This window comes from Hipposideros armiger, unplaced genomic scaffold, assembly GCF_001890085.2.
Source record: "Hipposideros armiger isolate ML-2016 unplaced genomic scaffold, ASM189008v1 scaffold_257, whole genome shotgun sequence".
Lineage (NCBI taxonomy): Eukaryota > Metazoa > Chordata > Mammalia > Chiroptera > Hipposideridae > Hipposideros > Hipposideros armiger.
The window spans coordinates 1163523-1184444 of record NW_017731607.1 but is presented as its reverse complement, the minus strand read 5'-3'; the positions used below and the strand labels follow the sequence as shown (position 1 = coordinate 1184444).

At 41.3% G+C, this 20922-nt stretch overlaps 1 protein-coding gene across 1 annotated transcript in view; it reads left to right on the top strand.

Annotated features, from left to right (window-relative positions):
* The first annotated feature begins 9210 nt into the window (after positions 1 to 9210).
* Positions 9211 to 20922, top strand: part of PCSK1 (proprotein convertase subtilisin/kexin type 1) — a 37488-nt gene continuing 25776 nt past the window's right edge. Inside the window, exons 1-5 of the mRNA XM_019656288.1 lie at positions 9211 to 9809; positions 13261 to 13365; positions 17223 to 17333; positions 18302 to 18448; positions 19790 to 19866. Of these exons, the coding sequence (XP_019511833.1) occupies positions 9630 to 9809; positions 13261 to 13365; positions 17223 to 17333; positions 18302 to 18448; positions 19790 to 19866 (620 nt within the window). The 5' untranslated portion in view covers positions 9211 to 9629. The remainder of the gene's footprint in view (positions 9810 to 13260; positions 13366 to 17222; positions 17334 to 18301; positions 18449 to 19789; positions 19867 to 20922) is intronic.

The following is a 20922-nucleotide window of genomic DNA, read 5'->3' as shown; positions in this document are numbered from 1 at the left end:
AGGAATGGGGAAACTGGTAACACTGTGTCCAGGACACCAATGCGGCCCCCAAGGAGAGCCAGAGACACGCTCCTTGAGATTGTAAAACAGAATTTCAAGCAGGTTATGGATACATGATTCTTTGTATTTTACAGAAATGGAATCATATACTCTAAACTTTGCTTATTAATTCTATAAAATGCTGTAGCCAGCCAGACCCACTTATGGAGAGCTGCTCAATGCCCATCAATGGAAGAGTTCCACAATTCAGTTGTAAAATAAAGTAAACCACACAAGTGTGTCACAGTAAGCATCTCTTGACCCACAACATGGACAAAGCATGGTGTCAGGATTGCCGTGTCGCCAAATGATTACCTTCCTGGCTAGAATAGGTTGTTTCTGGGAAAGGAGACAAAACTAGCCTGACCGCTCTTGGCGCTGGGCCTCTCAGATCTGTCAGGTTTATCGCCTGCACAAGCTGCTGACTACTGTCGTGTCCCTGGGGGACGAAGGAGAGGAGACTATTCTTGGTCAGAAGCATCCTTGTCAGTATTGCTCTCACACCCTTTTGATGCTTCATACAGCTTGTGAATAGAACTCATTAGTGCCTATGAGTTCTATTTCCATCATTTTTGAACCCAGTTACAGTCTTCTCAAATCTGGGCCAAAGACAGTGTGGCCTTGGACAAATGGCTTAATTTCGCTAAACCTTAGTTTCCTGGTGTGTAAAACGGACACTAACCGTAGCTTCCTTAGAGAACTTTTGTTGTGTGAAATTATATGAAAAAAATCCATTAGGGCACTTAGCAGAAGGGTGGGGACAGAGAAAGTACTTAGTCAGCTACTAGTATTAATGTTATTAACCTGTCCTTTTCCACATGGAAATGGATATATTTCCATGTCAATAACTATTGATTTGCATCATTTTTAATAATTGAATAGTTTTCCATTGTATAAGTGCTCTATGATTTATTTAACTAATCAAATATTGAGGTCATTTAGATTGTGTCTATTTGTTTGTCTGCTATACTTGCAGGTAAAGTTAGTTGATTAAATATTGGGTTGGTTGTCAGAAAAGTCATGACGAATTTTTGCAATGAAAAACATAGAAAAAATACGTCATGACTACTCCGACAACCCAATATATAGTCTACGTTCCTCCCTCCCAAACCCTCTCAAAAACTTTTTAAAGGCATAAACTCATGAAATGGGGATGACAGGAGTGGAAGCAATAGCCATAAAATTATGGAAGCAGAAAAACACATCATTTAGCTGCCCCAAGAAAACTGAATCTTAAGCCAGCAGCAGGGAAAGCTAAGAACTAACCTTGTCTACATCTCAGAATTTCCTTGAGGCTTAGGATTTTGCAGCACCAAATAGCTCTGGAAGCTGGGATTAAAAGAGATGCTAAAACAACAACAAAAAGATTATTGAAAGTCTGCCTCAGAAGCAATCATACCCCTACATCCCCGCATCACTCCCCACTGCCAGGAAACCACGCATTTGCCACCCTAGCCAAACATGGAAGGTTTCTTCCCTGGAGAGAGTGAAACAGGGATTAACCAGGGACACCGGGATAATTCAAGGTGGAGGCTTCATGTGGAATGAAGTGAAGCATATAGGAGGCTGAGTTCCCCAGGGTTCTTTTCCCTCTGGCAGCTCACCTGTCTCCCTCCAGGTAGGAAGTTGGGGAGTCTTCTCTGTGGGACCTGATCAACCCAAGAGGAAAGGCTTAAAGACTCTGGCATCAGTTTTCAACTCAATTATCTAGCTAGACCATCCTACTGCAAAGCTGGCAGTTGTCAACCCCATTGGAATGATCACAAGTGCCAATCGGCCTTTCCTTGCCTCACTCTTACATGAGGTCCAGACACAAGGATCACCAGAGATCTGGGGGATGCCTCTGTCAGGACAGATGAAACTGAAACCAAACAGGAAAAAACAACTTGGTGAGCTGTACAGGAGAAGGAAAACTTCAAAAAAGGAAGAATACTGGCATGAATAATCTCAAATACTGTACATGAAAAATTATTTCAACCATGAGAGGAGAACAAGGACAAATACAAAGGAACATTCAAAAATGAAAAAAGATCTCTTGGAGATGAACACCGTAATGGCAAAAATGAAAAACTCAGTAGAATGGCTGGAATATACATTCAGGAAAAATTTCCCAGAAATAATAGCAAAAAAGAAAAAGGATTGTAAGTGAAAGAGGAAAAGATCATTGTTATCTATTAAATACAATGATTCGGTGGAAATGTTTGAAAGAGGAGATTGAAATTATGTAGACCAGCAGATTTTGCGATAAAATCAGAAAATAATTCCATTTCTAAAAAGTGTTTAAACTTTAAAACCTAGAAAACAGGAGAAGTGTATTCCCAAATGCCAGACCATCTAGGCAGACAGCAAGTATGTGAACTCTACTATGATCTTTCTAAATTAAGTGAGTTTCATGCCTAGTACCGACAATGTGAAAAGCTGGTTACACAAGACTTCCTGGTAAATCATGATCTTAATGCGCCTATTTTCCAGGAGAACTGAAAAGGCCTAAGCCAGAAATGCAGTCTGGTGCAGAGAACATCCTCTTTATGTAAATCTCTCCAGCTAGTCTTTACAAGCTCCAGAAAGGGTGAGGTGGGATACATGAACTGTCAATTCCTGTGGCTGCTTCATGATTATTCTGATTCAGCCAAGAGCAATCACTGACCAGCAGGCTGAACTCGCTTCTTACCTTCATTTGTTATAGTGCTAAGATTCATTTGGAATGTCCTTGAGGTTCTATATGTTATGAAGCGCTGAGAGTATTTTGACAAGATCAAGTATACACTAGCAAAGTGAAATGGAGAATGGGGACAATGAAAAAGAAATCCTAGACCTAACATTTCACTTTTCCAAAAACAGGCATGAATTGAGAGTAAAGTCTAAACATTTTCTGCTTCATTTTACATCTAGTCTTAATCTATGCTTATGCTTTGCAGAGGGGTGCACAGAATTGTCACATAAATCTGATCCATGCATATTAACAGTTATTCCTGCGTTGGTGCTCAGTAGAAACACCTAAGAATACTCCATGCCACACCAGTGCAATCATAATCTCTGGCTATAGGTCCGTGGTGTCAGAATTGTTTAAAAGCTATGCAAATGATTCTAACTTGCAGCAAAAAATTGACAACCACTGATAATCATATCTATAATTTGGGCTGAGTAACACTTTAAATTGATTATATTTCTTTAAAAGTTAGTAATTGCAAAATACCTACTTTCTTTGAAGTTATGTAGATGTAGTTCCCAAACAGATGACTGTACTTTCTTAGTTTCAGTGGTTTCATATTTGGCACGTAGCTCTCTTCTCTAGTTTCCCAGGACTTAAATGCAATAAGTTGGGGGTTGGGCTGGGGAGTAGGGACTGATAACATCTTTCTTGGACTACCTAGCTCACTTGCAAAAGGCCAATATAAGTCAGATTTCTATTAGATTGTGTGGATAATGATCCTATATGTAGTCATGCATCTTTATAGGAAAGACTTTAAAACTTACTGTCAGGGCATTAAATTTGGGCCCAACATTAATAAGCTCTGGAAATAAACATGGGTTACTTTACTCTTTGTGAGAGGGTCAGTGTCCTATAGCAATGTGTGAGCAAATTATCACTTCAACCTAATGACTGTCTTCCTAATTGGCTCCAGGGAACTTATATATACTTTTTCTTTCAGTAATTACTCTGTATTTTTCCTCCAAGCTCAGTGGCATTTTCTCTAAAGAGATAATAATAGAGCTAGCCTAACAGTGGAAAATAACCTCAAGCAGTCTATTGGAAATGCTAAAAAAATAAAAGAAGAAAAGAAAAAGAAAAAGAAAAAAAAATAACAAGAAGGAGAGGAGGAGAAGGAGGAGGAGAAGCAGCCGCAGTAGTGGGGTAGGAGCCAACACTCGTGAAGGGCCTTTCAGTTTCTTATGACCTCCAAGTGTATGTGCTAAAATTTGCAGATTCCTAAGCCCCATTCTACCCCAGAATCATAATGGGAAGAGGGAAGCTCAGAAATTTGAATTTTAAACAAGCACCCCAAGTGAGTTTTATGCATAATAACCATTTGAAAATGATTGGCCTACCATGTGCTGGGTACTAATTCCAGCAGTGCTGTCCAATTTAACTCATTTATTTTTCAAGCTTCCAGTCTTACCTAGGCAAAAAAGGGTAATAATATTTTAAGATAATATAAACTCAGGGACCTAGTGCTTCTGGGATTAATCTGAAACCATAGACGGTTCTCTCTGATGCAAAGCCAAGGTGACAACAGAAGACAGGCCAATAATCATGACAGGTAGCCTTTCCTGAGCACTTAACGTGTGCCAAGCCCTGTTCTAACTGATTTACAGGGTTTAGTCCCCTTCAATTCTCATAAATAGTCAATATTATTTCCCTTCCTTCACAGATGAGAAAGCTGAGGCTTTAGGTTAAATTGTGCTAATTAACAATGCTAATAAGGGCAGCAAGGACTCACTCCCTCAACTGCTCAAACTATTCAACATCAACTACCCCATGCAAATAGAGATAGAAGCACTGAAGCCCTGGGTTCTAGTTTTAGCTCTGTCAGATTAACTATGCAAACTCTGGTGGCCTCACCTACCTTACACTTAAGTTAGCTGTCTGTGAGATGGGATTAGTAATAACAGTGTAGCGAGAAGCCAGTAGATGTGAAATCTTTGTGAAAAGTATAAAGCACCATGTAAATGTCAGTTATCGTTATTGCCCCATAGTCATGGTACACATGGGCTGGATCTAAACATTCCCACATGAAGTTAGGTAATAGATATGAAATAATTGCGTTACCCATTGCATGGGTAGAATCACAGGCTGGTTCTAGTATCAGGAGAACAAGGAGGGGAAGCAAGCAAAATTTTTAAAAAGGTGGCCCCTTTGACTATTTTCCGTGTGCCTCAAGATCTGACCACCACTCCTGATATTGCCAGTTGGACACACTGATTCATGCTTTCACACAATAACATTTCCAGCATACTTAACAATATTGAGTCAGCATACTACCTTATTTTCTTAAGATGCCATTTCTAGAGAACGGGTTTAGAGGAAGCAACCCTCTAGGTCTTCCCATTACCCTTAACTCAGTCATGGTTTATCCTCTGCCATCAAATCATATGCCAACTGCTAAAAAAAGAAGGCTCTGGTACCAAAGTCAAACGTGGGAAGTCAGCTGTGTGAGCCATGGGTAAATTTCGTTACCATTCTGCATTTCAGTGAACTACAGCTAATCACATCTGTCCACGTCTCTCAGCAGACTTACGGGAAAAATCAACCAAGAATATGCTAGACCATGAGAGAAATAAAAGAGGAAAGGGGGAGCATGTTGGAAACTAGTGAGTAGGAAAAGAGAAGAGAGATGCAAGAACTGGGTGCTAGAGCTAAGCAGGTTTAGGCTCTGAAATCATCTCCCCATCCAACAACCTTCTGCCCGCTTGAAAACACTTTCATCGTAACAAACTGTGGTGTATCCAGGGTGCTATTTTCTCAATAAAAATAATGATCATTTACTTGCACTAGACAATGTTATAGGTATATTATATTTAATAACTGCATCAGGCAAGTTACTATCACAAACCCATTTTACAGGTGAGGAAACTACAGCAAAGAAGGGTTAGAAACATGTCCAAAGCCCCCAGTTAATAAGTGGCCAAACTGGAATTCAAGCTCAGGCAGTCTGGGTCCAGAATCTGCTCTTATTTCTGTGCTTACTGCTTTCTGACATAGTGTCCATCTAGAGTTTGGGCCAGTTTGTCAAATGATGTCAGTTTTCCAGTCAACTGTCAACTCAACTTGCAAATAAAATGAAAGCCTCTGCTTCTGCTTTGTACAACAACAGAGCCCCAGGAAAGGAGAAACTGGATCAACAGCCATTGCACTTTCTCACATCCATCCCCCCCCTCCGTTTTCCCAGTGCCCCCTCCCCACATCCCCCAGGTGCAGGTGTGGCCCCACCCTAGATTCCTGATTAATCTGGACTGGAGAGTTAGCAGAATGTGAGTAGCCTTAAATTCACCCCTTTGTCTTGCTAACATCCCTCCCAACACCCATCAACAAGTCCATCTCTTCCCCAAGGGCATGGGCTAGGAATGAACTACTACTGCCTGCTAGCTTCTCCCCGGGATGTAACAACCTAGACCTGGCCAATACAAGTTTGCACAAGATACTGGCGCCCCCACCCCGGGTCTTTGACTCTTTCTTGCCATGAGTAAGCTATGGCTACAGCGTGGCCAGGTCTGAGCACTACGACAAAGAGTCTGCAGGGGGGGCTGTAGGGACAGGGCTGCAGACACAAATGCTCAGAAGAGACAGGCAGATACCATAATGGAGCGGATTAAGTCAAGCATGAGAGCAAATGGTCTTCAAGCACCTGATTCTGTCTGCTATGTTTTGTTTTCCCACTTTTGATAGAGTTAAAGATACCTGATTTCTACCATAAGAAAAAAGAAAGTGGTGGGAGTAAACATAATTGCAGAAATTCACACTGTCTCAGTGTCTGAGAATGGTGTGATGACTGTTGCTGTAAGGGAATTCAGACACATACTTTCCAGTTTTTAAAAGAAGCCAGGAAACTAGATTTTTACTAGACGTCTCCTGAGTTAAAGTGTCAGAAACCAAATATCTTCTGGTTTAATTACAGGATAATTAATTACAGACTTTTTAAAATATAGAGTTACTATTACCCAGAGGAAACAGGTGAGTCTATATAATAACTGGAAAAAATTAAAGCTAAGTTATTTCCTCACTCCTTCTCCTATATTTTATGAAAGTCTTGGAATGTTATTTTGAAGGGCTAGAAACATTCTTTTTCTTGACCTCAAGATCTTTAGATCTCTGAACATATTCTTGCTTCCTGCTCTTACTAGCCTTGCTTCTATTAGTCTCCAAGACAACTTAATATATAATTAATTGTACCACTGGGCAGTTGGGAGCAGTCATGAAAGACATCACATTCACTTGATAATTCATAATAGAAATACAGTCCTCTTCAGTTTCTGAACTATCCTGTTTTCTGTATAAATTAATCAGACAAATACAATACTATTAAAATGAACTTAAGGGTGATTATTTGCTCTTCTAATTGATGATATAAAATACAACACTGACGAGCCTGGGGGTTCTTCCTATGATTAACACAGCAGAACTAGCCCTTTATATGACAACGTGAAGATGAATTATACATATATTTGCCCCCCTAGCCTTAGCAGGCATTCATTTCTTCTGCATCCCAGATATTGTGCAAATAAGGTCCATCAGATAAAACTTGGACAATTTCTGAATAAATAACTGATATATATTGTTTGGATGGGACTATTATCTTACTTTGAGAATGTAGTTTGCCCTGTAAGTACACCAACCAAATGTTTATTCCAGGCTTGTACAGTGCTCCATTTAAGACAAATGTCTCATTAATGAGACACTAGCCTCACTGCCAACACTCTGCTGAACTGATTTACTTGAACAATAATCAGAAAGGAGCAAACATATTCCTGCTCCAACCATACCCACCACTACTAAACATTTGCCACAAGTTTCTTCTGCCTTACTAGCATTCAGTTAGCATCTCCTGCTGAGAGAATGAAACACCCTAGAGAGCTTGAGGCCACAACTCAGGCTAAGGCATGAAGGGAAAAGACAGCTCACCCAGCCATCTACACTCACACGATGTGAATTTACAGAGCAGACAGAAGAGCTCTGAATCTGAGTCCCATCCACAACATCTCATGTGAGAGTTCTGTTGTCGTAGTACACTTAAATGCATCGTGGGGCTTATGAATATTGACATTTGCTTTTGGCGAGAAGCTCTCTGTTTAAAGAAATTATTAACGTAGTCCTCATGTCTGCAAACATGGAGGCAAATGAAGAATTAGCACTCAGCTTCCTCCTCCACCCAGTGTAATTTCATATGCTCCCTGTAAAGGATATCTTTCGCTTTCTTTCTCCACAAACTCATATGGCTTCTTAGTCTTATACCTTTTCTTTTCTTTCTCTAGAATAGGCTGCGCCCCCCGGCGGTTGGGAGCTTAAAAAATGAAAAAAAAAAAAAGCCTTTTGCAGATGAGACTTTTAACCTCCTGCAATTTTACTTTTGGGCTGTGTCCAACCCGTTTCCCACGAGCTCGATATACGTAGTCACAAACCTAACCACGCTTCTCCCTTGCGGTCAATTTCCTATTTTCTATTTTAGAAGGGGGGGAAGGCTCAGGACGAAAGAAAAACAGCTTGGCTCTGGCCAGTTGCAGGAGAGCGGCCCCGGTCGTTTGGCTGCAGAAGGAAGGGCAGCTCCCACCACAGGTGCGTGTGGCGCTGTCCATTCCCCGGTGCTGAATTCTACACACCCGGGCATTTCCCGCCAGCTTCAACCCTCAGGATCCGAACAGGCTCCGCCACGGTAGACTAACCTCATTTCCCTTGGGGAGGGGAGAAGGGGGAGAAGGGGGAGGGTGTCATTTAGACGTCTGTTTATTCTCTTCCCACGGAAAAGCATTCTTCCACAAAGAGACCTTGTGCATTTTAAAGGAACGTAATAGCACAGCTTCAGTTCAACACCAAAGTGAAGAGCTCTACTGAAGGGAAAATGGAAAGTTCAGAGTTAATGAAAACTGTTCTTTCTCTCCCCAAATCAACACAATAGCATTTGAGTCCCTAGCCCCCCGCCCTTGTTCATGAATAAAAAAGTATTTTTCTGTTTAAAAAAATCCTGTGATTAATCATTTTTCTGATAAGCACTGTAAAGTGGGAGATACTGGGCTCTGCAATATCTGGAACAGAATTTTAGATATGTTTTACTGAGGTTGAGAAGCACAGAAGAGAAGGAAATAAACTTGTTAACTCAGGTGGTTTGAATGGTTAAAAATACATTTTTTAAAAAAGTATTGCTTTAACACTGTATTCCAGGCGTGCTCCTTTTCTTAGGTAATTTAGATCAGTTTCTGGGGAGTAGAAGCTTCCCTCTGCCCTCCCAGCCTCCATTTGATCTGAAAGACTTAAGAGCCCTGTTCTTCACAGCCGGTGCTGATATCCACAGGGCCATTATAAGAATCCTTTTCCCTCCTTTCCACACACAAGAGATAAGGAAAACGGAAAGAAAGGAGGGGAAGTGTGCTGCACTGCCAGCCTTTGGTTCTTGATGGTTATATTCAAACGGGGCACTTCTCTTTGAGAAGTGAAGGTGTTTCTCACAGCTACAGAATTTAAGATCAGACAGCAACAGAGTTAACTGATCCCAGCAATCTGTTCCTTCCTTTTCTTAATCCCTCCCCGCTTATTTTAGCCGCTTCTCCACCCTGCTGGGAATACCATCCAGATCTTAGTCCAGGTAGATCTGACGTCAAGAGATGGCTTTCGTCGATTTGACGTGTAAACACTCATTTCCATTCCGGCTGGGAAGGGCTGGGGCTCCACTCAGCCGGGCGACCAAAGCGCTGCACTCAGCGCTCGCCGCCGCCCAGCCTCTCCTCGTGTGCCTGCTATCTCCTTGCTGAGCAACCGGGAGCGAGGAGCTAGCTGTCCGGAGCTCGAAGGTGGAAAGGGCGAGTCTTTCTTGCTTTTCTCCTATCTTGCTTCTTTTCCGCTTCTCCTTCCCACTTCTGTGCAAGCAAGTGTGTGAGCCATGGAGCGAAGAGCCTGGACTCTGCAATGTACTGCTTTCGCTCTCTTTTGCACTTGGTGTGCATTGAACAGTGTAAAAGCGAAGAGGCAGTTTGTGAACGAATGGGCGGCGGAGATCCCCGGGGGACCAGAGGCGGCTTCGGCCATAGCCGAGGAGCTGGGCTATGACCTTTTGGGTCAGGTAAGAGTTTGCACTTTCAAGAAACTTTCTGGGGCCCAAGGGGACTGGCGGGACTGGAGCGCGATCTCCCAAATGTGAGCCCCAGGTCGCATTCTCCTGAGCTCGGTGGCAAAGGGCAGGAGCTTCAGATCTCGCCCCTGACGCGCTTGGAGAGAGAGGAGGCTTGCATTATTTATTGTTTGGGCTGGGCGCAGCCAGGCAGAACGAAGCCGCTGCAGCTGGGTAGAGCTTATTCTTGCTGTTGTCCGCTCCGGAATTGAAACCCGTTCCCGCGCGGTTTGGAAGAAAAATCCTTCCACGCTTATTCACCGAACTTGAGATGCATGCAGGCTCTTACCAACCAGGCGCCCCCGGGAGAGGCAGTGCGCTCTGTCCCCTGGGATTCAGCCAGTCTGCGTCAAGAGCCGGCTGTTTCCTTCTTTTCAATATGGCAGCATCAGATCCAAATTCTGATGTAAGGGTCTAAGCAGGCTTGGGGGATGTCGGTGGGCAACCGTTGGGGGCATGCCCAGGGTGTTGGGAGAGCGCCATTGGCCGGGTCGAGGGACCCAGGGGCTGGGGGGGTCCGTGGAGTGGCCTGGGGAGCCGGTGGGACAAGAGGTGGGAAAAATACATAAACCAACTATCCACGCCTCTACCTGGAGCCCCAGGTTTTCATCAGAAACTTGCAAAGTCCTAGCTTCACAACTTTGCTTGGTCAGTCCCCCCTGAAGGGTCAAACTGCAGAACTGACTGGGGAAAGGATTTCTTTCTTTCTTGTTTCTCAGCCAAATGCGTAATAGCTTCCCTTGGGGTTTCAGTTTGTGATGGAAATTGTTGCCTGTTCAAGTGCGAGCCGGGTTTAATAGTTGAGACCGAGGTAGGGGACTTTAAGGCATTGCCAGGGGGGTAGTTGGGGGTGGGGCGCTGCCTAGCTGTGCCATACCGGGGGAACTCCAGGAGGTGAGTTTTAATCTAAGCTTTCCTTTTCCTTGATTTAGAATCAAGCCCTCACCCCTTGCTTGAAAGTTGGTGTGCATTGAAGCGGGGCAGGAGGGAGTTGTGAAACATTTTGGCGCGTGTTTTTTCGGGAGGTGGTGGTAGAGACGCGGCTGAAGTCACAGATGAGTAATCGGCGTGGGCGTCGGCGATTCCGTAGATATAATACGCTGGGGAATACGCCTTCCTTTGCCAGAGGCTTCTTTCTCCAACTTTATGAGCCACAATTGCCTTTGAAATGCCAAGCAGGAAAGTCAATACAGATTGACTTCTCCGTGTCCCAGGAGCAGACCAAGACTTTTGCTTTTGCTCAGACCTTGTTGCGTGCCAGGCTCCGTGTTAGGGGGCTGAGAACTAACAGAAGGAGAAAAAAAAAGAAACTTTCAAAGACTCAAGAATCTGGAGGAGACTGGTTTAGAAACAAATGATTGCAATTGCATGCAATTGGCAGTAATAGAAGTTGTATCCGGTGTCTCAAGATTTGTCGATTGAAGGATTGAAAATGGAAGGGAATTTGGGGAGGGGCGAAAGAAAACAGCATGACGGAGGAAACGTTTGCACAGGGTTTAGGAAGAGTCAAAGGTTGCCAGGAGAACATGATGCGATTTGAGAGGGCACTCCAGGCATAGGAAACAGCTTGTGGAAGACCAGGGAGATACAAAGAAAGCTGCTTAGTATAGTAAGTTGGAAACTGCAAGGAATTGTGGGGAGCTACAGAGAGTGAGCAGTGAGTGGAATTGTACTGTTGTGTACTTTGGGCATCATGGAAATCTGTTGTGTACTATGGTGGGAGAGGGGAACTGGGGGCTTAATCCTATATCCTTTGGATCGCTAAATAGCACTGGCAACCATATGGAAGGAGATTGGAGGAGAGAGCAAAAACATCCCTCTTCCTTTTCTCACTTATTAGCCCCAGGAATACATCCAAAACTGGATCATTCATTATGGGAATTGCCTTTCAAAATCATAAATCCGCAAACTAAAAAACAATATGTCAGTGTTCTTGATAGGATCTAGTGGAAGGATGGCATAGTCACAAGAAACTTTAAAAAATAGTAGGGAAAACCGTCTATATTTACACATGATTTGCATATACTACATTTTTCTCTATCTTTTTCTAGTTAAAATGGCATTACTAACAAATATTTTAAAAATAACAATTCTTCGTAAAAGACTGATAATGCTTTCCTGGGTCTGCTTATTTCTCCCTTGGTTTACACTAATTTAGCATCACTATCTTGAGTTCCTTAAAGCCTCAGGATAAAGCTAGGATTGGGGGTTGGGCAACCAAAAGCAAAGCCAGTTGATAATAGAAATAGAGCTATGCATTGGTGATCTTTTCTTATGGCTACTGTTCTTTCTTCGTCTAAAGCTTAAAACAGATCTACTCCCTAACCACCAAGGTAAAGAATGCAATTCTTCTGAAACAACCCATTGTCAATTGTTTCTCTTAATTAAAAAAAACACAAGGTATCTAGAGAATCTGGAAGCTTCAAATTAGGAAAAATTTTGAATAAAGGGACACTAGCTTAAAAGAATAATGAACATAGTTCTAAATGGACCAAAGGTTTTGCTAGTCACCCAGAAAAGTTTACACCCTCTGAGATAGAGCACCTGTCTTTTATGTGGTGTGCTGACTTTTCCTCCAAAGCCTTAAACTAGTGCAGGGGTCGGCAAACTGTGGCTTGTGAGCCACATACCGCTCTTTGGGTACATTCAGTCTCAAAAGTTTGCCGACCCCTGGAAGAGCCAACCCTGTCCCTCACAACAATTTAAAAATTATTCACGAGCCATAAATATATTTTTATATAATCACCATTATATGAATAATATCCTTTAAAAATTTTATAAATGAAACTATGATAGTTTTATTTTCATTTTCAATTTTACTTCAGAGCCTGTGGCTCGTGAGCCACATGCAGTTTGCTGAGCCCTGGCTGCTCTTCTGTGTCAAAAGTTTGCCAACCCCTGAACTAGTGGAAAGTGAAGTGAGCACTACTAGCTTATAACAATTATCAGAATGGATTCAATGCTTACATTTTATAACAACAACAAATTGTTTTAGCTGAGTGTGGCACTGACCCTATATTGTACCCAAAGTGTTTTCTTGCTTTCCGCAAATTATTGTTTCACAATTATAAATTTGATCAAATAGGTTTTAAAAAAGGAATGTCTACCTACACAATATTGACATGTAGAAAAACAAATGTAGTTCTTCTGAAATGTATGAAACAGAAGCATCACCAGCTGCCAAGTAGAGTGGGAGCCCAAGCGATAATCTCATGAGGCTCATCTCACTCAACACACTGACAAGAGAGGGAAGGCTCTACCTGTACCTTCCTCATGAAGAAAAAAGTGAACTTTAAGTACCAGGAATGGATTTAATAAATGTCTGTATCTAATTTAGTTGGGATTCAACCCATATATACTTCTTTTGGAAAGTGGATTGTTATTTTAATTTTTTCTCTTATAGATTGGATCACTTGAAAATCACTACTTATTCAAACATAAAAACCATCCTCGAAGGTCTCGAAGGAGTGCCCTTCATATCACTAAGAGATTATCTGATGATGATCGTGTAAGTGTTGTGCCTCTGTCTTCGCACCAGTAACCTGACTTATCCGCTTTCTTTATGATTGCCAAGAGCAAAAGCACATGTAAATGCGATTCTTCTTTACTGTGAACACATTTATCTATAGTGTTTCTTGTTAGTTCCATAGGGTTATAACTGCACATAATAGTGATTGGATTGGATTGGTTAACTAAACTATATATATATATATTTATTATTATATAATATATCTAGCATGTAACATACTATAAATAAATGATATTTATGTACTGGTCTGACAATTAAGTTTGCGAACTTGTTGCACGGATTTTGCTAACCTTTTTTGATGTCGATTATTCATTATGAGTTTGTATCAACTGGACAGTTAACCAAGTTTAATATTTGGAAGTGCTGAAAAGGCTGTGTGAAAAAGTTAGATGACTTGAACTTTTTGCCAACAGTTCATGGCTCTTGCATCACAACAATGCACCAGCTTACACGGCACTGTCTGTGAGGGAGTTTGTAGCCGGTAAACAAATAACTGTATTGGAATACCCTCCCTACTCACCTGATCTGGCCCCCAATGTCTTCTTTCTTTACCTGGAGATAAAGGAAATATTGAAAGGAAGACATTTTGCTGACATTCAGGACATCAAGGGTAATATGATGACAGCTCTGATGGCCATTCTAGAAAAAGAATTCCAAAATTGCTTCGAAGAGTGGACTAGGCACTGGCATTGGTGCATAGCTTCCCAAAGGGGAGTACTTCAAAGGTGACTATAGTGATATTCAGCAATGAGATCTGTAGCACGGTTTCTAGGATGAGCTCGTGAACTTAATTTTCAGACCTCATATACAACAGTAGCTCAGAAATGTGGCCTAAGATCATGAAAGTGAATATTGAAATAAAGTGACGGCATTAATGAAAATGTTTGACAATACAATCAATCAACAGCCTTTTATTTTATGCCTATTATGTACCAAGAACTTTAATATCTGATGTGGGGATGCCAAAGAAATATATGAACCTTGCTTTTAATAACATTTCAGTCTAATTGAAAAAGAAAAAAACATTCTGCCATTCCTATTTAGTTTGGTTATATAGGAAACTAGTGTTATGAGGGAGCTTTAAATCCATGTCTTTATGAGGCAAATGTTTTCATAAGTATTGTATTGTTTGATCTAAAGTGTTTGATCTCTTTTTTATCCTGGCTTGTATACATATTCAACAATGAGGCAATGGCAGGAAATGTCTAGAATAAATATAGATAAATAGTGTGGGGACAATTTGAATGTATATGTAATGTACCTATTGCTTTTTGAAGTCTGTTTTCAAGGTCAGCAAACATATCAATAGAAATGTTGACTACATTGGGAGTATTGCATTTTGTGTACACAATGTTGCCTTTCCTTGAAAATGTGCCATACTGATGGAAATTTACCCTGGCTTGCCTGATATTTGTATCATGATTTTTGTTGCCTAGGACAATCGAGAGAATTATGGGAGCTTTGTGAGAGATAGAACACATCCTTTCAACGTCCCAGAAAAAAAAGTATAAGGGACAGAAAGGTGATAGGACTGCTGAAAATACATGGAATTCATAAACGCTATGAAATAATTTGCTATTTCATTTGTTCTGCAACTAATAGAATTTTTAAAAAGAATAAAACAGAATATGAGGATAGCGAATGACTGGGCTTGATGGTTACTAGTGTTCAGATGTAAAAAAAGCAACCCATGCTCAGACAAAGAATGCTGTGTCAGGACCACTGACAGTAACCCACAGCTCATGCATACCGATTGCTAGCTTTTACTCAAGTTAATGGGTAGATGTGGGAGACCAAATCAGAGGCCCTGAACACTACATTAAAAGTTTCTTGTCTAGTGAAGTCTTCCCTTTGTCATCCCAAGACAGATGGCTTATTGTCTGTGGGCTCTGAAAAGCAGGACAACTTTCCAGACCCTGGCTAGGCTTAGTCCTTGGACAAAACAAAAGAGAGATTTCATTGTTTTCTAAATGCATACCTGATCTTAATGCACAAGGAAGTCAAACTGACCTCCCTTCTCATCTTCACAGCAGAAAGTTGGACAGAGTGGCTTATACTTAGCTATTATTATTACTCCAAGAATCTCACTAAAATGAACAGATGCCCCAATTCCAAATAGTTGATTTGGAGGAGAAATCGCAAGGCATAATGAAGAAGAAGGGCTAAGAATTTACTCTCTAATATAACTTCATAAAAAAGCAAGTCTGTATGATCCTATAAAAATTATCCCCAGAATAATTTAATTAAAGGAAAAATCCTAGAACCCAGAGAAGCTTGCAGTGGAAGGTTGGATTAGGTGATCTTTAATGCTCTCTCCAAATCAAAAGGGTTATTTACAATTAAGTACATGATACCTATTATATATATAATAGAAAGATACCACCAATTTGTTCTGTTCCATTTGGTCTGCTCCAAAATCCCAGAGATTACGATGGGATTTGGAGTCAATGACACTGATCGTAACACTATTTCCAGCAGTTGGATGTTTATCTGATCAGATGGCAGAGTGCCTCTTCTTATATTCCATTTTTTTAATTGCTTTGGATTGCCATTTTATTGCTTTTTTTTTTTGATGGAGAATAATATCCTTTCAAATTAGCCCTCTGAATGCAGCAATCCGCTATAAGACTGTTAATGAAACCTCCAACTGTAAGTTACTCTCTCCCTCAAAAATTAGTACTTGTTCCCTAGCAGCCAGCTTTCAAAGACCGACTCAGATGCAGGCAATATATTCCAAGCATTGAGGGTATTTTAAGCCAAAACAATTAAGCTTGAAAACACAGGCACTTTAAAAATAAATTATAGTGACTAATTTCTAGTTCTCAAGTCCTTCCCAATATTTATAATAGGTTTGCAGTATAGTTTCCAATTGAAAGATTCACAGCAGCAGTCTTAGTGGATGGTTTCATCCGTTAGCTGCAAATTATTTTTCAGTTTTTATTTCTGGGTCTGACTCATAAGTATTCTCACAGTAACAACATCCGACCACACACTGGACTATCACTTATACAACAGAGAGGATATGCTTGGGGTAGGAAATAGTTATGTTGCCCAGCAAAATAAGAGCAGGGTATTCTTTCATAATGAATATAACCACAAGGTAGCCCCTCACCCTCTCAGAGCCTCAAGTATAATCATAGAATTATGCCATCCATACGGGGCAGGAAATTTTTGTCCTGTCAAATCTCTTTGCATAATGCATGAGACCAAATTAGTGGTAAGTGTTTGTGGTCAGTAGGGCTCATTCATCACCCTGGATCTGTTTCTCAGATTAAATACTCTTAAGCAAGAAGCTGAGGCACAGCGCAGCCAGAGTTCCAGATTTGCAAAGACATAGCACCTTTCTTACCTTGTGTAACATTTGCAGTTTCTACCTTTTATGTGTGAAGAAAGGGAATTAAGCTGTAACAACACCAGAACAGCAGTCTCTGGGATATCTTAGCTTGTTGACTCATTCCATGAAAATGGACAAATTTTCAGCTGCAGAGCCCCAGAACCTCAACATAAAAATGGATGTTATGGTCCGTTTGCTGATGAAAGCAGGCTGAACTTTTACTTCCACTGTAATCACAGTGTAAACAATTCGAGGGAATTATCCCTTCACTGACTGCTTCTCCTCCCCCCTAAAAGCACATTTTACTGTAATAGAGGAAACGTTCATCCCCCACAGTGGGCAATCCCTTCTTCTTACTGAGCTGCCAGTTTGATCTGTAGTCAAACGAAAACACTGTGGCACTGCTTGAACTCTGATGGGAGGGTACTGGATCCAGTTAGAGGGAAGATGATTACACAGAAGTGGCTATTTGTTGATTTCCTTGCTGTAAAACTCTTTGCAGGTGATATGGGCTGAACAGCAGTATGAAAAAGAGAGACGTAAACGTTCAACTGTAAGAGACTCAGCACGAAATCTCTTCAATGATCCAATGTGGAGTCAGCAGTGGTACTTGGTGAGTACGTACAGAAGGACTGTGTGGGGCCTTGGTTATTTATTTTGTTACATCTGCACGATAGATTTTTTTTTTTTTAATGATGGAGAATTCGGCAGAGAGCTATGTTACCTAGAGACTGGGGCTGATGTGACCTTCCAGGATGTGGATCTTTGGTTTTACTAGGTAAGAGTGAAACACAGGCCTTTAGCTGCTGTGAGAGGAGGGCTTGCTGTCTTTTTGTCTTCCTAAGCATATCTGGAGTAAGTGTAGAAGCATCATGTCTTGGAAGGTAGGGGTTTCAAACCAGCATTCATGGCCAATGCTTGGGAATGTGCTCATCTCGGTGTTTCTTGCTGTCTAGCTCTTCTCCCCCGACACTGTAACTATCGGAAAGGTTTTCTGGAAAAGAAAACCCCAAATCTCCTCTCACAGATACTTGCTTCCTAAATCACTCGTATTTGTAAATAGGCAATTACATTGCAAGTTCTGGTGAGACCACAGCCTCCTGGGCATTCCAGGTTCTGCTTTTAGAAAAAGTTACAAGAAAAGTTATTTTAGAAAAGTTATAAAAAATATCCACAAATGACTGAACCAGATGATATAAAGTGGGTTCATTGTGGCAACTGAGGCTTAGGATTTGGGGGGAGACGGAAACACAGGACATCAAACGAAGCTTAGGTAGATAGAAAGCTCGAGCATGTCATTATAAATGAAAGAAACTTACAGACAAGCTTCTTCAATGCCATATAGCTCAAAGAGAGTCATTGTTTTGAGTTATCTTCCATTAGAACAACTGGGAAAAGAGCAGCACTCAGGATTCGCTTGGCCCTACCCTCAGCTTTGTTTACTTCACCTAATTGCCTTCTTCTAAGGAGTACAGTGGCCCCAGGAAAAAGAAAGATGGGTCTCCAGACTGTAGTGACAACTCTCATTCTGCAACACTCAAATCAGGATTTCACCAATGCTTCTTTGTTTTTCCTTACCAGCAAGACACAAGGATGATGGCCTCCCTGCCCAAGCTGGATCTCCATGTGATACCTGTTTGGCAAAAAGGCATCACAGGCAAAGGAGTTGTTATCACTGTACTGGATGATGGCTTGGAGTGGAATCACACAGACATCTATGCCAATTACGTGAGTCTGGGCCTTCTCATGACTTATGACTTAGAGGGCTGTCTACGTGGACACACAGTTAGGGCTCTCCCTTCCTCAAGCAGGAGGCTGCTCTGATGTTGGCCCTGGCAATGATGGACCAAGACTTTGCAAATTCCCTCAACTCCCCTGCCAGCCTATATGAACTTTCTTGTATCAATTGTCATGGGAAGAATTTAATGGCAGTAAGGACTGTACAAACACATGTGCAGTAGGGGAGGGTAAGGGCACCTACACCAACTAAATTATTAAAAGCCATTCAGATCCTCTGCTATGTGATATTGGCAGTGTTAAAGCAATACAATCAAGCCTGATGCCTGATGTCATTCTCACGGTCTTCCTCCTCAAATCCCTCATGGGTCAGTATCTCTCACATTGTGAAGTTACGTGAGTGTGATTCCTTTCATGCCAAGTCCAAGTGTACACTACACAGTGCAAAAAATGACAAGCTGAAGAAAGAAAGGCTTATTAGAAATGGGAAATAAGTAAATGAAAAACATTTACTTAATTGTTTATGAAGCTTTCTATAATATCTAATAATATCTAATATCTAATATAATATATAATAATAGGTCTTTAGATCAGTGTTTCACCTTTAAGATTGTCCCTTATCTTTCTCTCATCCTTCCCATTCATCCAACATTCCTCAGCTAAAGTGCAAAGGAAAAGGGAAGAAGAGATAAAAAAAAGATTATTGGAAAGTAGGAATTATTAAAAGATATGGAAAATACAGAGAAGTGGCAGCAGTGGAGATAGAATTCCTACGTGGAAGATGTTTCAGTATAGTGATCTGGTTGGAAAGAGGGTAGGACCTGGAAGCTTATCTTGAATTTCAAGTACACTCTCTTTAATTAAATTCCACGTTTATTTAGTACAAATGGGGAGGCTGAAGCACATCACTGTGGACCTATGGCCCATCCCACAGCCACTTCTTTACACCTATACTCGTTAGAGAGATGAGTGTTAAGGTGTCGCTAACTAGCTCTGCATCACTTCGTCAAGTCATTCAATTTCACTGGGCCTCAATTTTCTCATCTGAAAAATGAGGTGGTTGAACTAACTAAACTGATCCCTCCTGGTTCTAATGTTCTATGAGCTTCTGTGAGCTATCAGTTTGGTAACATTCACTGAGAATTGTTTGCTGGCTTGCTTTTCTGTCTCTACCTGGTTTATGGGTTTAATAAATGATTAGCCACTGGCCCGGAAACTCCGAAATGCAGACTTTCAAGCTATCAGCCAGCATGGGAATGGAATAGGGGTAGAAGGCTTAGGAAGTGCTGCTTTTTAAATGATGCTACCGTGTTATTTTTGTTGTTTCTTTAGGACCCAGAGGCTAGCTATGATTTTAATGATAATGACCATGATCCATTTCCCCGATATGATCCCACAAATGAGAACAAGTAAGTAAATGAGGATTCTGGGGGGAATAAATACTTTAAAATGCTTTTATTTGAGCTCTCAGAAAATGTTCAGGCACACCATCCATACCACAATATTTTTTGTTGCTTTTAAAATAGAAACTGAAGCATCTTTTTTTTATCTTCCCTTTGGCTTATAGAACCATATTTCCATTAAACTTTCTTCTTATATTGTAAGACTGTTACTGCATAGATATAGCTTTAGAAAGAATATTTGGTATATAAAGAGTAAAAATCTTGAGGCCACCCCCACCCCCAATTCCTCTATGAATCTTTGACTATTAGCAGCATGCTCGATGTTAGCATGAAAAGAAATAGAGATGACCAAGATAATGAATCCTCATACCTTCCTGTGGTGGCCATAACCATGCTCGCCGGTTCCTTTAGAAGAGCATGGCCAGACATCAGACAAGAGAAAGGTACCCTGAGGCCTCGTGCTCAAATTCAACACAGTCTCTGGGGAATTGTACTAGTTAGTAGCATGTTCCAGAGTTCCTGGTGGATATTCTAAAGCTAAAGGAAAGAGAAAGAGGAAATCTTGTGAGTCCTGAATTAACTTTCTATAGCAGCCACAGGGTGATGAGGGAGGCCAAGAGCCAGACCTGCCAAAGCAAGAAGCCAAATAAAGACCCAGAGGCCAGAGACAGTTTAACCCTCTTTCCTAACCCCAAAATGCTTCCCTCTCTAGGCACATAGCCTCAAGTGCCTATGCCCATAGGAGAACTCCTCTGTGTGCATAATGATATCTCTTGTAGACTTCGAGGAGACATGCACGCTTTTCCTCTGTATTTGCTCCACCCAGAAGAGACTTGCACCAAAATAGATCAAAGTCAAGGCAAAATTAGGGCTTGCTGCGAGCCCTAGTGGGGCTAGAAAGAGCAAGTAATGAAAAGCTCTTTGTGGATGCCACATAAAGTGCTTCCCTTTTCTCTGGATGGCTTTCTCTCTCTTGGACAATTAAGTTTTCTCTTTCTCCCTCTTTCCTTCTCTCTCTCATTCTCACTGTCCCTCTCCCTTTCTTCTTTATTCTCTCTCAGA